This window comes from Ictidomys tridecemlineatus, chromosome 1 (assembly GCF_052094955.1).
Source record: "Ictidomys tridecemlineatus isolate mIctTri1 chromosome 1, mIctTri1.hap1, whole genome shotgun sequence".
NCBI classification, from domain to species: domain Eukaryota; kingdom Metazoa; phylum Chordata; class Mammalia; order Rodentia; family Sciuridae; genus Ictidomys; species Ictidomys tridecemlineatus.
In genome coordinates this window covers 137,791,379-137,811,686 of record NC_135477.1, presented here as the reverse complement: position 1 = coordinate 137,811,686, position 20,308 = coordinate 137,791,379, and the positions used below count along the sequence as shown (strand labels likewise).

The window sequence follows — 20,308 nt, the reverse complement described above, 5'->3', positions numbered from 1 at the left end:
AAGACTTTAAACTGTTTTGTAACTCAGTTTATTTATTTTATTTATTCTAATTTGTTATACATGACAAAATATATTTCAATTCATAGTATACATATAGAGGACAATTTTTCATGTCTCTGCTTGTACACAAAATAAAGTCACACCATTCATGTCTTCATATATGTACTTCGGGTAATGATGTCCATATCATTCCATTGTGTTTCTTACCCCCATGCCCACTCCCTTCCTCTCCCTCCCCTTTGCCCTATCCTCCATTCCTTCATTCCCCCCCCCCTCCGTTATGGATCAGCATTCTCATATCAGAGAAACCATTCGGCATTTGGTTTTTTGGGATTGGCTTACTTCACTTAGCCTAATATTCTCCACATCCATCCATTTACCTGCAAATGCCATGATTTTATTGTCTTTTATTGCTGAGTAATATTCCATTGTGTATATGCACCACAGTTTCTTTATCCATTCATCTACTAAAGGACATCTAGGTTGGTCCCACAATTTAGTATTGTGAATTGTGCTGCTTTAAACACTGATGTGGCTTCATCACTGTAGTATGCTGTTTTTAAGTCCTTTGTGTATAAACCGAGGTGTTGGATAGCTGAGTCAAATGGTGTGGTTCCATTACAAGTTTTCCAAGGAATCTCCATACTGGTTGCACCAATTTGCAGTCCCACCAGCAATGTATGAGTGTGCCTTTTTCCCCACATCCTCACCAATACTTATTGTTGTTTGTATTCTTGTAACTTAGTTTTTTTTTAACAGAGTTAATATTTTTAAGAGATCTAAGGAAAGTCAGATAAGAGAAAGTACTATATATATTTATTATATATTTCATATTTACAAGTTTGCAACTAACTATTAGCATTTACTTGATCATTCTGCAGTAACTAAAACTACGTACTAGACTCTATTATCATTAGTAAATTAAAGCATATAATAAGAAACAGGATAAAGCCATAAATGATAGTTGAAGTGAATATATTTTGTGGGGTTTTTAGCATGGTTCAAATTCCAGTCAGATTTTCTGTCTGTCTGTTCAAATGTGTAGTCACTATTATCTATAGATGAGATGGGTCTACATTAGATCATAGATTATGTTACCTAATGATAATGTTTAAATATGAATAATAAACTTTCTGAATAGTTGGGAAAGTAATCCAGTTTAACAAAGTACTATTGTATACATATCTTTAGTATTTGAATACTTAAATTGAACATTATTCAGTCTTTCATGTATTGCAAATAATGTTTTATAATAATGTTATGGTATCATGGGCTGGGCTGTGGGGCCGGGGGATCTAGGTATTTACCTTTTACCTTGAATGCAAACATTCTGAAAAAGTACAAAGACCCTGTTCTTTGTTATTTTGGAGGGGTAGGGTGGTAACTGGAGATGGAACTCAAGTACTCAACCACTGAGCCACACCCCCAGCCCTATTTTGTATTTTATTTAGAGACAGGGTCTCACTAAGTTGCTTAGTGCTTCACTTTTGCTGAGGCTGGCTTTGAATTCTCAATCCTTCTGCCTCAGCCTCCTGAGCCATTGGGATTATAGGCGTGTGCCACCTCACCCAGCTTGTTCTTTGTTTTTTAATGCATATTTTGTTCAGCTAAAGTCTGTGATTAAATAATAATTTATCTACAATAAGAATATTGATACATTGCCAACTCATTGAGGATTTGATTTTCAAGATAACATTGACAGTTATTACTAGAAGGCTCTTAGACCAGAATGGTGATTGCTTAGATTTGATTAAATTAGCAATTTTGCTTGTATATGTAGACAACTTTTGATATACAAGTCAGTTTACAGATGATGACTCATTCCTGAACCCCTAACTCTCACCTCCCAGTAGCATGAAGAATGATTGTAAAAGAGTATGTAGGTAAAAAAAAAAAAAAAAAAAGGCAGTCTGTGAGGAATACCTGATAAGAGGTAATCTGGAAAAAGACCCTTGGCAGGGATGGCCTGCCTGTTTTGTTTTCTCAAACAGCTTTCAGCATACTACGTAAGTCTTATGTTACATTTCATAAAATTAATTATATTAGTGGTTTTCAAAATTTTACAGAGCACTGGCACCAAAAGAAGTGCAGTCAGCTAAGTTTGGAAAATAGTAGCATCCCTGCTAAGGAGATTTAGAGTATATATAAAAGTTTCAGAACTGTCTAGTAAGGAAAAGAAAATAAGTTATTTAATTGTTTGATCCAGAGGCTTTTAAATTCATATGAACAAGAAGTGTTTTTCTGCCAGATGTTGTGATATATACCCATGATCCCATTCAGTCAGGAGGCTGAGGTAGGAGGATCACTGATTTGAGGCCAGCCTCACAACTTAGTTAGCTCCTCAACATCTTAGTGAGACACTGCCTTTAAAAAAAAAAAAAAAAAAAATCCAGGCATGGTTGTGCACGCTTGTAAGCCCAGTGGCTTGGGAGGCTAAGGCAGGAGGATCACAAGTTCAAAGTCAGCCTTAGCAATGGTAAGGTGCTAAGTAACTCAGTGAGACCTTGTCTCTAATAAAATACAAAACAGGGCTGGGGATGTGGCTCAGGGTCAAGTACCCCTGAGTTCAATCCCTAGTTCCAAAAAAAAAAAAAATTCAGAAAGCTCCTCTTTTGCAAGTACATGGCTTCTGCTATTTAGGATTACATATTTTAGTTACTATTATTGCAAGCTTTGTTGGGTATTGGACTTCTGAGAGCCATTAGAATATGGCCAGAGATCTCAGACAATGGTTTTCAATGCTTTTAGCATGAGAATATGTCTTAGTTTTTATGGGAGATCCTAAGTTACAAAATATGTAAATATTTTTAATAGTGTATATAAATACACAAACACGCTATTAATTGTTTCCCAAGAAATTTAAAAGATTTATTGTTTGACTATAAATACTCTGCAACCTTTTAGAACCCTAAGAAATAGGATAGCATACATTCAAAGTCACTGAATTGAAATATTATAAGAATTAATTAAAATTGCAGCAACAAATTTCTTGGTGTGTTTAGAATACTGTGTCACAGCTACAGCCTTGATTGACCTAGACTAGCTTGCAAACAAAAATATTCCATAAATTGGCACAGGATGGAGGCCCAAAATGAATGATATAAATCTTACTACTTTTATGGAAAAGGTTAGTGCTACTGGAGTGGGTTAATATCTTTTTTTTTTTTTTTTTTTGATGGGTTAGTATCTTTACATACAAAAGGAAACATTAAGTTATGATTTAATTGATTTAAGATAGCATTGCTAGAACTTGTGAGAATCTCAAGTTCAAGGCCAGCCTCAGCAATTTTAGTGAGGCACTGTCTCAAAACTCAAAATTAAAAAGGGCTGTGGATGTGGCTTAGTGTCTGGGTTCAATTCATGGTACAGAAAAAAAGTATTTTACTCTCATAATTTTGAAACTAGGAGTACTTTGGGGGTTAGAGTATATTGCCAAGGACATAAGAAGCTGAGGCGTAACCAAAGAGAAAAATGTTATTGATTTCAAACTACCATCAACATATGTGTTCCTTTTTCTTCTACCCAATGATGAAGGGTTTTTTTTTTTTTTTTGGTAAAAGTTGTAATTTCTCTAGTTAGTGTAAATGTAAAGCATCTTTAACATACAACGATCCTTTTACTTTTTTCCTACTTTTTTATTTTCTTTTTGCAGGACTGGGGATTGAAACCAGGGGTTGCACCTGCTAGACAAGTGCTCTGCCACTGAGTAACATCCTCATCCCTTTTTATTTTCTGATTCTTTTTTATTGTCTGTCCTTTTAAAAACAAGAATAGAAAAATGAAGAAAAAGTTATTTTGTATCATTAGGATTATTTTTTCATTTCCTTCCTGAAATAACCTGACTTAGTATTAAGTGCGTGCATTTGTACTACAATAAACATCTGATGGCTCTGAAGCATTTTGAGATAATAAACTGGGCAGGGACCAAATTAGTTTAAATTTAGTATATCAGTGAGGAAACTAGTATGTATATCCTAAAAACAAATGTTAAAATTAAAGAACTTTTTAAAAAATAATCTTTTTCTCTATATTGGGTTGTATATTTTTTTCCCTCTGGTGCTAAGGATTGAACCTAGCCCTTTTTATTTTTTGAGACTGAGTCTCGATAAGTTTATGAGGTTAGTCTAAATCTTATGATCCTCCTGCCTCAGTCTCCTGAGTTACTGGGATTTCTGCCACACCTGGCCTAGACTGGTATATATTTTAAGTAATCAAATTATTACTGAACAGAGAAGTTTATAAATGGAGAGTTTATGGCTGGGCATGGTGGTACATGCCTGTAATCCCAGCAACTCGGGATGCTGAGGCAGGAGGATCACAAGTTCAAAGCCAGCCTCAGCAAAAGCAAGGTGCAAAGCAACTCAGTGAGAGCCTGTTTCTAATAAAATACAGAATAGGGCTGGGGATGTGGCTCAGTGGTTGAGTTCAATCCCCTGTACATATGCACCTACCTACCAACCTACCTACATAAATTAGATAGATAGATACATAGATAGATAGATTAGATAGATAAAATGAAGAGCTTATATGTTTCTGTTCCCCTAGAGAAGAGTTGGGCCTAAAATCTTAGTATTACTTTTTTTATTGTACATGTGTTTGTGTATGTATCTCTTTGTAAGAGATGAAAGGCAGGGATTATTTCTTTTAGATTATATTAACTTTTAAAAAACTATTTATGTTTGATGTATTACTCTTATTCCTTCATTTACTCCATTCGCTTGTTCTTGCTCTCTCAAATTAAGTTTGGCCCAAAGCGAAGTTAAATTTTTTTTTTCAAATAATTTTTAGTTGTAGGTGGACACAATGCCTTTATTTATTTTATTTTTTTATTTTTACGTAGTGCTGAGGATCAAACCCAGGGCCTCACAGGTAGTAGGCAAGCACTCTACCACTGAGCTACAGCCCCAGCCCCATGTAGTTAATTCTTAGTGGTCTTAAGTACCTGTAAATAAGGTACTTTACTGTTTCTTCATACAAAAAGGTTTTTTTCACTGTTAATAATCAAGTAACTTTTGTTTCACCTAATTTACTGATGTTTATTTTATTTGTTCAGTTAGAAAATACTAAAATAATATACCTTCAACATCAAGCTAGAAAATAAATTCTTAGTAGATCCCATCCTATTGATTGCCCCCCCACCCCCATGATGGGGATCAAACCCAAAGCCTTGTGCAGAATAGGCAAGTGCTCTGCCACTGAACTATATCCCCAACCCCACCATCAGTTTTTTCGTAAGATTTCTAACTACTCTTATTACTTCATTTCCTCCATTCACTTGTTCTTGCTCTCCCAGATACCTTGAAACAAGTCAGTAGATTTGGTTGACTCTTAAGAGTTTGTCAACTTCATTCAATTCTGCAGACCAAATATATAGACAAATGTATGATTTTGGCTTTTTCATGTTGCGTATTACTGACCTCACTTCATTTTGTTAAACTTTTTTTTTTTTTCTTTTGAGGTATTGGGAATTGGAATCAAGGTGCCTACCTCTGAGCTACATTCCCAGCCCTGTTGTTCATTCATTCATTGCAATACTAGATTTTGAACCCTAGGGATACTTAACCACGTAACTATACCCCCCAATCCTATTTTGTACTTTTTTTTTTTTTTATAAATAGAGTATCTCACTAGGTTTCCTAGACTAGCCTCAAACTTGGACTGCCTTAGCCTCCCAAGGGATTACAGGCATTTGCTAATGCATCTGGCTAAACCTTTACTTTTAATCCACTTGTATTTGTTGCTACTGGATTCTCCTCTACCATATTTTTACTTAGCTTCCTGTTTTACTTAAGTTTCCTGTTCCTGAGTTTTTCTCAATTTTTAAAATTTCTGACCTGTTTTTTTTTTTTTTTTGGTACCAGGGATTGAACTCATGGGCACTTAACCATTGAGCCACACATTTTATTTAGAGACAGGGTCTTGCTGAGTTGTTTAGGGCCTCGCTGAGTTGCTGAGGCTGGCTTTGAACTTGCAGTCCTCCTGCCTCAGCCTCCCAAGCTGCTAGGATTACAGATGTAATCTGTATGGCACCATGCCTAGCTTAAATTTGTTTTATAATATTTAGTAGGAAAACTTCAAGTGTAGATATAACACCAGCATTTTCCTACTAAAGACATTTTTTTTCAATTTATAAAATTCTGTTAGATAAAAGAAAAAATTTTATTATAAATTATATTTAAAACCTTGAAGGCTAGTAAAATTGATTTTGTGTTTTGCTTTTTTATTCTGAGCCCTTATTTTTCATCCAGTGAATTTTTTGTTTAAAACAAATGAATAAGGAAAAGTATCCTTTGATATCAGCATGCTTATTTTCACTAAGTATTTTAGAATAGTATCTAAATATTTGATTTTATTTCTTTCAATATTATAGTACTTATAGTGTAATGAAGGTAGTACTTTACAATTTACTTAATACCATTGTATCATTTGCTTATAGGGTGTATTTGACCATCGAATGAAGTGCTGGCAAAAATGGGAAGATGCTCAGATTACTTTGCTCAAAAAACGTGAAACTGAAGCAAAAATGATGGTTGCTAACAAACCAGATAAAATACAGCAAGCTAAAAATGAAATACGAGAGGTGATTGCTAAATGCCTTATTTCTTTACTCAGAGTTTTCATGTCATTCATATATGCATAATTTTTCATAAATTTTTTTCTGACCCATTCAGCACTTAACTACTCTCCATATTTTTATAAACTGTGTTAGAATTACTTTAACATTGTGATCATCATTAAAATCTCCAGAGCCCTTCTGTTACCTACACATGATTATGAAATAAAGAAGCATATAAAGAAACTATTTGAAATTGACCTTTACATTAATAATTATATATATATTTTTAAATGGTTAATATTAACTTTTAGATGATTATTTTGTGTCCAAAAATGACTTTAGAAATAGTTCTATCCCACAGTTAGCTATACAGGCAACATTATCCCCCATATATATGTATTATATATGGTATTTTAATAAATTTGTATAAGTTTATTATAATTTATACACTTTTTTTGCCATGCTTCAATAAGGAAATTGAAGAGGTAGGACAATCTTTATATTACTAAAAATAAATGAACCTGCTCTTTGAAGAGTATGTACCAGTGTTTTGGTTACATAGTGGGGAAAATATCATTTCATTGCTTAAATTTTTAGTTACTTTATTTTATGTGTTCCATTGGTCACAAATCACAACATTCTGTTGTTTTCATCTGAATTTAATGTTTATTAATGGGTCTTTAGTAGACCATAATTCCACTTTTTTAATTTTAATCCAGTCATTTTACCATTACAAAGTGGTTTTTAAATGTCATGTGATTTTCCTATTTTATAAGTATTTTCATGGCATATAAATTGTGATGAACATGTATTCTTGAAATATATATTGTCAGTATATTCTGAAATAATTGATGGAAAAAATGAGAAAATTACACTGTAACATTGCTAATTTATTTGGTAGTGAATTTTATACTCAAAATCTTTCCTGAATTCATATCTTACTAAGCTATAGACATTATAGTTCATTACGTATTGCAATATTCTACTCTTGAATAAATTTAGCAGGGAAATGTTAAAGAAAATAATTGACACGTGTTTCTGCCACTAGAAGGTGAGATACAACTTTGATGCTAAATTGATTTTTGCCAATATTGAGCTTTCTCGGTGTAATTTTTAGACATTATGTTTTTTAAAAGTTCAGTGAATGATCATCATCAAAATTGTAGTTAATTCTGTGATTTTTTCCAGGCAAAAAATGAAATATTCTTTTGTTTTTATTTATTTTTTTTCTTTTGCTTGTTTTTATTAGTGGGAGGCAAAAGTACAACAAGGGGAAAGAGATTTTGAACAGATCTCTAAAACAATTCGAAAAGAAGTAGGAAGATTTGAGGTATGTATAATGGTTTATGAACATGGTCACATTTTGCTGTGTTTTATGGAAAGGTTAAATTTAATTTTCTACTAATGGACTTTTTTTCCATGCAATGTACTTTATTTAACAGAAAGAACGAGTGAAAGATTTTAAAACTGTTATCATCAAGTACTTAGAATCCTTAGTGCAAACACAGCAACAGGTAAGCTTTTTTTAAAAAATACTTCTATAATTTGTTTTCATTATATTTTTCATTTTCAAGATGACAATTAATGAGATAGGCTTTTAAGCTCAAAAAGTTATAAGAAATACAAAGTCAGTGACAATAAAAGGAAAAAATGCTAAAGTAATTGTAAGTATCTCAGGTCCTATTTGCCTTTACTAAACAATAGACAGAGCTAGACTTCCCAATATTAGGCCATAAGAAACTTCAGGGACAACTTTCCCTTTCTCTGTCTTCCTAGTTCTATTTCTTTATTGATCAGACCTGTTGTGAGTAAATGCTCATAGTAAATTGTTCTCTTCTTTAATAGAAATCAAAGCTAATTAATTTTTTAGGGCTTTTCGTTTTAATTTTTATTGTTTTGTTTTTTTAATTTTGTTTGGGGTTGTTGGATTAAGTAAAATAGCAGATTGTCTGGTGTATTTTATTTTAACATAAGTTAATGTCAAACAGAAGAATTTCTGAGGGCTGGGGTTAGGGCTGTGGTGGAGTGCTTGCCTAGCATGCGTGATGCAGTCTTCAGCATCACATAAAAATAAGATAAAGGTATTGTGCTCACCTACAACTAAAATATATATATATTTAAAAAAAACACAGAAGAATTTCTTTCTCTAGTAGTTTTTCTGTTTTCTGTTTTGTTTTGTTAACAGAAATTACCCAAGAGTGCTTTGCCACTGAGCTAAATCCCTAGCCCTTTTTATTTTTGAGACAGGGTCTCACTAAGTTGCCAAAGGCCTTGCTAAATTGGTGAGGCTGGCCTTGAACTTGTGATCCTTCTATCTCAACATCTGAAGTCACTAGAATTACAGGTGTGCACTACCATGTCCAGCCCTAGTAATATGTGGATCTAGAAATTTGTCTATATAAAACATAATGATTATATTTTTTAAATCAGGGAAATGTCTTCAAATTATATTTATATTTTTAAAAAGTAGTTCTTACATTTAGATTTTTTAAAATAGAAAAGTAAGCTCAAGCTTGTTTTTAAAGGGTTTGTTTTAAACTTATAACTTTAGTCCTCTTTTATCTTTATTGCTCAATATTTTCTTCATGCTTTTATCCTATCTCTTTTAGTTAACAATAATATAAAAATGTAAATATCCAGTGAATTAGATGTTACTGCTTTTCTGTTGGAAAAGGTCATTATAATTTTATTATTTAAGGGTAGTATTTTTAAGTATATTGCACCAATATATTTTTATATACAATATAAATTTTTTATATTCAATATATATTTTTATATATATTTTACATAAATCAAACTCTAAGGTACTACATTTTTTAAAGTTACATTGTTTATATAATTTTAAACTGAAATTAGGAGTTATTAATGTTTTAAATAATTTATATATGAATTATTTTAATGGACTTTAGGTAAAGAAATTAATCCTTTAAAGAAACCAGACATTCCCCACAACGTGGTTTTCTGTCCCCCCCCCCCCCCCCCCCGCCGCCCCCTGCCTTCTTTTTGTGATACTAGGGATTGAACCCAAGACCTTGCACATGCTAGGGAAACACTCTGCCACTGAAGTTGCTTCTCCAGCCTAAATATGTACAATTATGTGTCAGTTTTTAAAAAAGGAACCAGACAGGGCTGGGGTTGTGGCTCAGTGGTAGAGTGCTTGACTAGTATGTGTGAGGCACTGGATTCTGTTATCAGCATCACATATACAAAAATAAAGTAAAGGTCCATCCACAACTTAAAAAAAAAAAAAAACATCTTGGGGCTGGGAATATAGCTCAGTTGGTAGAATGCTTGCCTTGCATGCATAAGGCCCTGGGTTCGTTCAATCCCCAGCACCACAAAAAAAAATAAGGGGGTGGGGGGCAGACATTGTAAATGTTATTAGTTACTTATGTAGATTTTTTAAATGCTATACTGGATGTATGCATAAAAATGATGAGATAATGAGATTATCTTGTATTATCATCCACAGCTGATAAAATACTGGGAAGCATTCCTACCCGAAGCCAAAGCCATTGCCTAGCAATAAGATTATTCCTGTTAAGAAGACATTGGATGTTTGTTCCAGTCATGCTGAATTCCACAATGAAATCATTTAAAACCATCTAAATAAACCACTATATATTTTATGAATTACATGTGGTTTTTTTACATATATACACATATATGTATATATGTGTGTGTGTGTATAAGACATACATACACACACACATATATAAATACACTCTGACATTTTATTACAAGCTGCATGTCCTGACCCTCTTTGAATTAAGTGGACTGTGGCATGACATTCTGCAATATTTTGCTGAATTGAACACTATTGTGTCTTAAATACTTGCACTAAAAAGTGCACTGCAAGGCCAGAAGATTTTACAATATTTTTTTCTTTATAATATGTTCTGTAGTACCTTACCCTCTTTATGAAGTGAATTATCAATGCATTGGTTATTGTTCACTTATACATTCCTGTACAGAAATTATGACTTTGTGATTACAGTAATAAAATGATATTCCTTGTGAAGTATTAGTAACAAATTATTTGGGTATGTAAACATATTAGGGATCTTTTGGATAGAAACAAGTATTTTCTTCTAAATATGTATAGTTGATGCTGTAATACCTTAAATATTTTAATTGACAGAAAAAGCTGAACTCTTTTATTATTAAATGATTAAATGAAGCTTATAAATTTTCTTATGAGATCATCACAAATCAAAGAACAATGATCTCTTAGTTGTTTTAGGTAAAGAGAATAATTGTCTTTGTTTATTTTAACCATCCCTGTCTTAAGGTGCCCAATTTAGGAATTAGGAAAAGTGTTTATGAGCTTCTGATACAAGTCCCATGGATATTGCTCCTCTTCTATTATCTTCAGAATTTAAGATATATATTTTTTTTCTTGAATTTTCTTGTTTTTTAAAGTAATTCAGTTTTGGTTACAATGGCAAAGAATGGTATCATGTTTAAATACAGAATGATATGATGAATAACCAAGGATACTATAAACAAATTTGAAGTAAAACGAAATATTGCTTTGTCTTTGGCACCCTTCATGTCCTTGTTGTATCCTACTTAAATGACTATTCTCCAATCCTTAATGCTGATGGAAATTTTACATTCTGACTAGGATCAGTTATTTCCATTTTTGAAAATCATTTTTAAAAACACCCCTTTTCTTAAATTCACTGACCACATCTCTCTTCCACAGAAATAAAATATGTGGACTTAATTTCTTTAAGTAGTTTATTGGATACAATTAATGAATCATGGTATCCTCAGTGTGTGATTTATTTGAAATATTAGAGAACTGTAGTTATTTACATTTATATTCTTAGAACCCAAGAGAATACCTGACACATATTTAATAATAAAGGCTTGATGAATTTAACATGAAAAAAAATCCCAGAAGATGCAAAGTAATGTTTACTCTTTTAATAAATGGAAGCAGAAACAGTATAGTTTTCTATTGTTGCTTCTACTGGAAACAAATACCTTTGGGTAATTCATAGTAGTATATATCAGATACTATCTCATTGCCTCATTAATATTGAGTAGAAATTAGACTTTTGAAGAACAGTTTCACTGGAATTGTATCCATATAATTATATTTCTAGTATTATATCCATGGTTATGTTACTTCCAACAATATATTTTATGCATGTTAAATAACTTAGTTATTCAAGCCAAAAATCTTTCATTCAGCTGTGGCACATTAATTAGAATATTTAATATCGCCAAATAAAATAGTAAATAGTTTTAGTCTTGGTGAAAGCTGAGTTTGAAGAAAGTAACATCCAGACTTCATTCCTCTGACCCACATTAACTAAAAGAGTGTGTCAGAAATTTCAAGTAAATTATGTGACCTTCTGAATGATACCTACCAACATTTTAGCATGATTTAATTGTTTTAGCACTTCACCCATCAGTCTTCATGCCTCCTGTTCATATTGTTAAAATGCTTTCATTCCAGATAAATATATAGGCTTGAAATATTTATTTTGGGGGTGTTAGATGAAGCAGTGTATGCCTGTAATCCCAGTTTGGCACATTGAGGCTGAAGGATTGCAAGTTCAAGGCCAACCTGGGCATCTTACTGAGACCCCCATCTCAAAGTTTAAAAAATAAAGGCTGGAATGTAATTCATGGTAAAGTACCCCTTTGTCAGATGGAAAGTTAAAGAAGGACTATACCAGCATATTATAACAAACTGAACCTAGGGTCAATAGGTATTTTGTTTCTTCTGTCACTTAATATGTCTTTGGGCATATCATTTAAACCTCTTATTTATATAAACAATTGCATTAAATTCTTGTTCCTTCTAGTGCCTTTCTAAATATTCTGTTTAAAATATCAAACTTCAGGGGCTGGGGTATAAGCAGTAGAGTACCAGCATGCACAGGCCCTGGGTTCCATCCCCAGTACTGCCCCCCCCCAAAAAAAATCAAACTTCAACCTGGGGAGGTGGTTCAGTGGCAGAGTACTTGCCTAGCATATAGGAAGCCCTGGGTTCAGGCCTCAGTAACACCAAAAAGAAAGTAAAATACCACACTTAAATATAAATATTCTATTAGGAAAAAAATTCTAATCAAAGATCACTTTCTATAAGGTAAAATCAGAATAAAATGTATGTGAAAATAGAATTTCTAACATTTAAGAGTATGTTTTCTTGATTTCATTTTTAGTGAATTATTTTCAACTGTTCAGCTTAATTTATACATATTTATATTAATCAAAGTATATCTGTATGACCATCTTCAATATTTTTTAAAAATACTGAATACCTTTATTCAGTATAAAATTATTCCTAACCCTTATACTGAATGATATGGTTTTAAGTGATAAGGTAGATAATTGCCTGAACATGGAAACAGCATGAAGAAAAGATTACAGCAGAAGATATGTAATTATTAATTAACCTACCTTTGTGATCAGAGTCATGAAGGAAGGTTACAGTAATCTGTGAATGTGGTCCTTAGAATTTAGATAAACAAATTGCATATAATTGCTTTTTTATAGACAAAGTTTTTTTTAAAGGAACAATTAATTTTATTATTTAACCCAGCAGCTTCAAAATATTATTTTACCTGTAATGCAACATATTAAATGTCATTGAGATATCTTATATTGTCTTTTGTGACTTCAATGTCTCTTATGTGCTTTACACTTTTATCATATCTCCAATCTGGCCCCATTTAGTGATCAGCTATCATATGGCTATAACAATATTGGACGGCGTAAGTTTAGACAATGCCTGTAAAAATAGGAGAGTAAGTCCAACAACTGGTTTGTTTCCATCCTGAATCCTGAGTAAAGGATTCCAGGGTGTTTCAAGTCATGTACAAGGTAGGTTTAAGACTTTGTAGCAGTTATTCAAGGAATGTGTATTGGGTTATCTACTAAGAATTAATTATAGTACTGTATTGCTGGAGGGAAACTCTTATACAGTCTAGTTCAGTCTCCTCATTTCACAGATTAAGCAAGCAGATTTAGGGTTTAAATCATGATTCAAATTATTTTTTCTCTTCAGTTACCATGTATGAACATGATTCCTTAATATATGATAAGCCTTTTTTCAAGATTCCTGTTCTAACATGTAGAATTCTAGGAAGTCTTTTAGGATACAAAGAACCTATTGCTTCACACTGTTGCTTCAGAAGTTGCAAAGAAAAGATTTTGACTTGCACATAAACAAATTTAATAAATGATCATCTTCCTTTCTCTTCCTATCATCTACTTTTAAAACATTTTCTGAAGATTGAGTACTTTCAATATTTTTCTTAACTGGGTGAAATGGAAACTTTGTAAAAATCAGCTACTCACTTGTTAACACAGAAAAACATTTTTTAATTGAGACTAGTTAATGGGATAACTGTTCAAATGCAGCACTTGAGAGGAAAAGTTCTATTTTAAATTTATATAAATCTGTAACTTTTAAACTAAATTCAGATAACATTTAGCAAAACTAAACAATAAATTACCTTTTTGTTGTTTCCATAGTCAAGTCTCAAGTATCTTACAAAAATTTTATTTTCTAGATCTTTATTTCAAATGTTCTCATTACCTGTCAACAGAATGTGTTCATGGGTATACATATGTATGTGTGCATATATGACAATAGACATATGCTTCTAAATTTCGGTTAAAATGTTTCCAATTCACTTGCAACTGAGACATACATTTTCAGAGTTATGTTGTTTAGGTGTGATAAATTTTACCAAGACCAATTTGAGTACATTCTGTTTCTGTATCTGTCTTTCTCTCCCTGTGTAAAGATATTGTAACTGTTTACCAGAACTAGCTTAAGTCTCCTATGAAATACTTTTCTTTATAGTTTCTTTCTTCTCTGCTAGTCCTTCTACCCTACTGCTAAATTGCTCAGAAATCAAATAAGACTTCCTGTAAAGTAGATAGAGTGGTACATGCCTATAATCCCAAGGCCTCAGAGACTTGAAGCAGGAGGATCACATATTTGAGTCCAGCCTTGGCAAGTTTGCAAGCCCTGTCTCTAAGAATGAAAAAGGACTGTGGTGTAGCTCAAGTTATAGAGACCCTGGGTTAAACCCCAGTACCCTATGCATGTGCAGGTACACACACACACATACACACACACCCACAAATATTCTACAGATAGTCCAGATGCTGTTCTTCCCCCTTAACTTTCTTTCAAGGTAGTAGTCAAATGAAGCCACTGTCTTGTGAACAAGTTGTATCCATTCCTGCTTCACTGTTTTTATTAGTGATAACGCCTTGATTTATCATTAGGAATGTTATTTCTGTTTTTTAAAGTAATTGTTTAAATTTTACCCATCCTTTAAACTTTAAGACCAAATTTAAAGTCCACATCTTAAATATTTGCTTTTAAGTCCCCCAGCTAGAAGGAAGAAAGGAATCTCTTGATCTCTAAATAGTTAAGACTGTAATAACACTTAGTTGCTTGCAGACTGTATTTACTGATATATCTATCTTGCATTTTAGTTGTGTGGCCTAACTGCCTTGACTAGTCAGTATATTTTTTGAGGATTGACTAGGCCCTTGTTTCTTGTAGAACCAAGTATGTTCACGGCCAAGACAATGCAGTAGGGCTATTAAGAACACACCCATCCAGCCCACCCTGTTGAATCCTGACTCAAAAACCTATAATACTGATTTTAAGCAAGTGATTTTTCTCTAAAACTTTAAATAAAGTTTCCTTACTGTAATTGGGAAGTGCTTCTTACCTGATGCAGATTTCTTAGCAATAAGAAATGTTTAATAAATACTAGCAATTATACATCAAATAGTTCTTTATTGAGCACTTAAAAATAGTCTGAACAAAGCACACCTGCATTTTGATTATTTACCAATCTTGAGGACTTCTTCAAAACAGTGGGTTTATGCTTGATTATGATGTAAGTGGGCTTACCAAAAAGGTTTTCTCTTGAGAACAGCCTGCCCAGGAGGTCTGCTCTGAGAGCCCTGGGGCTGAGGATCTGAGGTGCAGTGGAAGAATGCTTGAGGTCAAAGTCACTTAGAATTCAGCCAACAGAAGTTTAGAACTATCCTGACTACAGTGACAGCCCTACAGTGTATAAAGGAATGTTGTCAGTCAATGTCAGTGACCTTTAAAGAATCCTGGGGACAACCAAGTTTGTGATGGAAATAGTCACAAATAGCCTCATAAAGAAATATTCTCCCTCTAAATGAGAGGAAAGAGAAACGGGCATATTTGTAGATGAAAAAGTTGTAAGGAGGGCTGGGGATGTAGCTTTGCAGGAGAGTGCTGGTTTGGTTTACCACCATGCATGAAGCCCTGAGTTCAACTCCCAGCATCACCAAAAAAAAAAAAAAAAATTAAAGTTGTAGAAGCTCAAGCCTGCAAGTTTTTATTTTCTTGGCAAGGTAAGAAATTAAGCCAGTAAAGGGACAACAAGAGGAAGACTAAAGGATTGCCCCCACCACAAAAAAAGGCACATTTTTCATATATTTGTTGATTGATTGTATATCCCCTTTGAGAAGTGTCTATTCAGGTCCTTGGCTCATTTATTGATTGGGTTTTGGTGTTTTTGTTTTTTTTGTTTTTTTTTTTTTGGTGTTTAGCTTCTTGAGTTCTTTATATACCCTAGAGATTACTGCTCTGATGTGTGAGGGGTAAAAATTTGTTCCAAAGATGTAGGCTTTCTGTTCACCTCACAGATTGTTTCTTTTTCTGAGAAGAAACTTTAGTTTGAAACCATCCTGTTTATTGATTCTTGGTTTTAATTCTTGCACTATAGGAATCTTATTAAGGAAGTTGGGGCCTAATCTGACATGATGGAGATTAGGGCCTACTTTTTCTTCTATCAGACAAAGAGTCTCTGGTTTAATTCCTAGGTCTTTGATCCTACCTAAATGCCCTTCAGTATATGAATGGATTAAAAAAATGTGGCATGTATACACAATGGAATATTACTCAGCAATAAAAGAGTAAAATCATGGCATTTGCAGGTAAATGGATGGAGTTAGAGAGATAATGCTAAGTGAAGTTAGCCAATCCTAAAAAAACAAATGCTGATATTTTCTCTGATATAAGGTGACTGACTCATAGTGGGGTAAGGAGGGGGAGCATAGGTGGAATAGACAACTCTAGATAGGGCAGAGGAGTGGGAGGGAAATAGGGGGGCATAGGATAATTAATGATGGTTGAATGTGATGGACATCATTATCCAAAATACATGTATGAAGACACGAATTGGCGTGAATATACTTTGTATACAACCAGAGATTTGAAAAATTATGCTCTATATGTGTAACAAGAATTGTAAGGCATTTCACTGTCATTTATTTAAAAAAAATTAAAAAGGCACATGTTTAGAAAAAAAATTTAGTTAAGTACTAATTTTCAAATGAGTTTGGAAATCATGAATTTACACTGAAGCCACTCAAAGAAAAAAAAATTTTTGAGCTACCAGGCAATGAAGGAATGACAGTGTATTTGGGAGGATTTCAATGTGATAGGCCAAAAGCAGAGTTTCTGATAATAAAAACAGAAGAAAAAGGAAAAAGTGGACAAAGGAGTAAACAAATTTCAGAAATGGTAACAAGAATTTTAGTGTATTGGCACTTGTTTTTAAAAAGATTAATTTAAAAATGGGCAACAACTGCTTATGCTTTTAGTAATATCCTTAGGGTTATTTCGGGAGATTGTTTTATGATTTGCCAATATCTTGGAAGATTTTTACTTGTCAGTACATAAAAGATCTACTTCAGTCATCTGATTTTTTAAATTAATTTTTATTTAATCAAATTAATATATGCACATAATGTGAAAAGTAAGATACCATTTGAAGAGACTAAAAATCAATGCAGTGTTTCTATGCCCACATGTCCCCAGTTTTGCTCCAATCCTTTTTCTCAGAGACAATGTCTTTTTACTCTTAACTCATTTCTTCTGCCATTATCTACCTCCACATTTTATCTTTTTAATGGTAAACGACAGTTTAGTCTTCCTATTCTGCCATCTCTCTTCTTTACACATGTCCCCTACCTTTCAAATGTAGTTATGATTTTTGGTTAACTCAGGTTTCAATGTTTGCATTATTGTGCCTGTATGACCATTGGTCACAGCTGAAAGTTAGAATGTATTTCATCATGATTTTCTTCCATTTTAAAAAAGCAAACATTAGCTTTAGAGCAGTTCTGGATTTACAGTAGTATCTATAGTTTTCCTATGCCCTGCACCTTTTCTCATATTAGCAGTTACATTTGTACATTTGTTAAAATTACAAATTGTATATCCTCTTTGAGTGGATATACAATTATATCCATTAATACTTCATTTATTTAGTTAGTTACAAGGGATTGAACCCAGGGGTTCTTAACCACTAAGTCACATCCTCAGCCCTTTTTTATTTTTTGCTACAGGGTCTCACTAACTTGCTTAGGGCCTAGCTACATTGCTGAGGCTGGCTTTGAATTTGGGGTTCCCCTGCCTCAGCCATCCAAGTCACTGGGATTACAGGTGTGCACCATCGTGCTCAGCACATTATTATTTTTTAATGTAAGTTTTTTATGTATATATGTCAGAGGAATGCATTACAATTCTTATTACACATATAAAGCACAATTTTTCATATCTCTAGTTGTATACATAGTATATTCACACCAATTTGTGTCTTCATACTTGTATTTTGGATAATAATGATCATCACATTCCATCATCATTAATAACTCCATGCCCCCACCCTTCCCCTCCAACCCTTCTGCCCTGTCTAGAGTTCATCTATTCCTCCCACCAGCACATTATTATTTTAATAAAAATCTGTATTCAGATATGCTTCCTATAGCTTTATGTCCTTTTTCTCTTCAGGATCCTTTTCAGGATACCATATCCAACACACATTTTGTACCTTTCTCCTCCTGCTTGTAATAGTTTCTCAGACTTTGTGTTCAATGACCTTCCCCCACCCCAGGTAAAACATACCTTAATTTTTTTTTCATTTGGTTAGTATTTTTCCCCTTGTTAGTTGCTTTTTTTTTTTTTTCCACAGTTCCTTAGCCCACTCACAGAAAATCCAACCACTGCAGAGTTTTCCCTAGACTTCGCCAGGGCCTCCTGTTTCTCCTGGGCTGGTGCTCTCTGGACTTGCCCTAGTGTTATCCTTGTACTCCCCTTGCTCTCTGCTTTGAAACATTCTGTACTCTTCTCCTGGGATGCTTTCCCTATATTCTGAGTTTCTTTCTTTCTTTCGTTTCTTGTGTCGGTGAAGCATATTCTCTAGCAGTTTCTTTATATTAAAAAGCAAGTACCGTGGAAAGTGTTGTGAAAACAACATTCAGAATGCCTGTCTTCAGTCACCATCACCCTAATCTGGACTGGTAACCATTTTATTCCTTGTAGCATAGTGGAGATTCTGAAGATTATCTTTGCTTTTCTACCCTGGGGTTATATATGCTTTCTATACCCCATGCTTTTCTCTTTCTTGATTTATTTCTTCATTTGAGTGGATACAGAGAATAGATTTCTGAGAAAGAATGCATAGAACACATATACCTTTTACTTTTTTGGAAACAGTCTATCTTCCTATCTCAGCCTTCTGAGTAGCTGGGATGACAGGTATGTGCCACTATCCCTGCTAAATAGTAAATTTTTTTGAAGACATTACTCCATTATCTTCTTGATTCCAGTGTTGCTGTTGAGAATTCCAAAAACATTCAGATCCCTGTTTGATCTTTGGAGATAGGATTTTTTTTTATCCCCAGTGTTATTAAATCTCATGGAGATTTGTTATGGTGTATCTGCTTTCACCCTATACTGGGAGCATTTTGATCTAGAAATAAAACATTCATTTCTGGAAATTTGTTGACTTATTTCACTTATAATTCCTTTCCTTTATTATCTAATCTTTCCCATTGTTTGAATATTGGATGTCCTGGACTAACTATTCACTCCTATTTCTTTTTCTTTTCTTTTTTTATTTTTTTAAGAGAGAGAATTTTTTAATATTTATTTATTTATTTTTGTTTTCAGCAGACACAACATCTTTATTTGTACGTGGTGCTGAGGACCGAACCCAGGCCGCACACATGCCAGGCGAGCTTGCTACCACTTGAGCCACATCCCCAGCCCTCGATCCTATTTCTCATTTTTGTCATATTGCTCTACTTTCTGAGAGTTCTTTTCCTGTTGTCCCTATTTTTAGTAGCTTCCTTTTCTTGTTTCATAGAGTCAATATTTTCCTTTATGAAAATACTAAGGGTATTTAATTTTTTATGTTTTTTTTTTCCTTCCTAGTTTCTCTTTCCTCCAAATTATTTTTTTTGTTTTAGGCTATCTTCCATGCTAGATGCTTTCCTAAGGGAAGTTAGTCTGTGGCTGTCTCCTCATTATTAGCAGTGTTTTCTGCTTAGCAGGTAAAGATGTGGTTGCCACCCTTTATAGGGTTTTAGCAATCACCATTCAGTATTGTCACTCTCCCCAGACCTTAATTATTTTTTGGTAAAAGTATTCTTGTGGTCAGCTGTCTCCTTTACATTCTTTAGAGGAAATATCTTCCAGAATTCTCCAAAAGTAGAGAAGGAAAGAAAGGATGCTTCTGATATTCAGTTTTCAGCAATACTCCCTATTTTAGCCACCTTCCTTCCCATTCTAGGAGAACCCTGTTGTAATGCCCTTTGAGTATTGTGCCATTTGTATCTGAGATTCCTGTTCAGCTTTGCTACTGCTGGTGTAGATTTGGATTTCTTATTTGTTGAAAGAGTTACTTCTCATCACCAGCTTACAAATATTTTTTTCTC

General features: G+C 33.4%; 1 protein-coding gene across 2 annotated transcripts in view; it reads left to right on the top strand.

Moving 5' to 3' along the window:
* The window catches only part of Snx2 (sorting nexin 2), a 71,579-nt gene extending 61,390 nt beyond the window's left edge, over nucleotides 1–10,189 (top strand). For both annotated transcript variants that reach the window (XM_005330875.4, XM_078048389.1), the window contains 4 exons: nucleotides 6,437–6,580; nucleotides 7,806–7,886; nucleotides 7,999–8,070; nucleotides 10,029–10,189. In XM_005330875.4, the coding sequence (XP_005330932.1) occupies nucleotides 6,437–6,580; nucleotides 7,806–7,886; nucleotides 7,999–8,070; nucleotides 10,029–10,079 (348 nt within the window). In that variant the 3' untranslated portion in view covers nucleotides 10,080–10,189. The remainder of the gene's footprint in view (nucleotides 1–6,436; nucleotides 6,581–7,805; nucleotides 7,887–7,998; nucleotides 8,071–10,028) is intronic.
* Nucleotides 10,190–20,308: the final 10,119 nt, after the last annotated feature.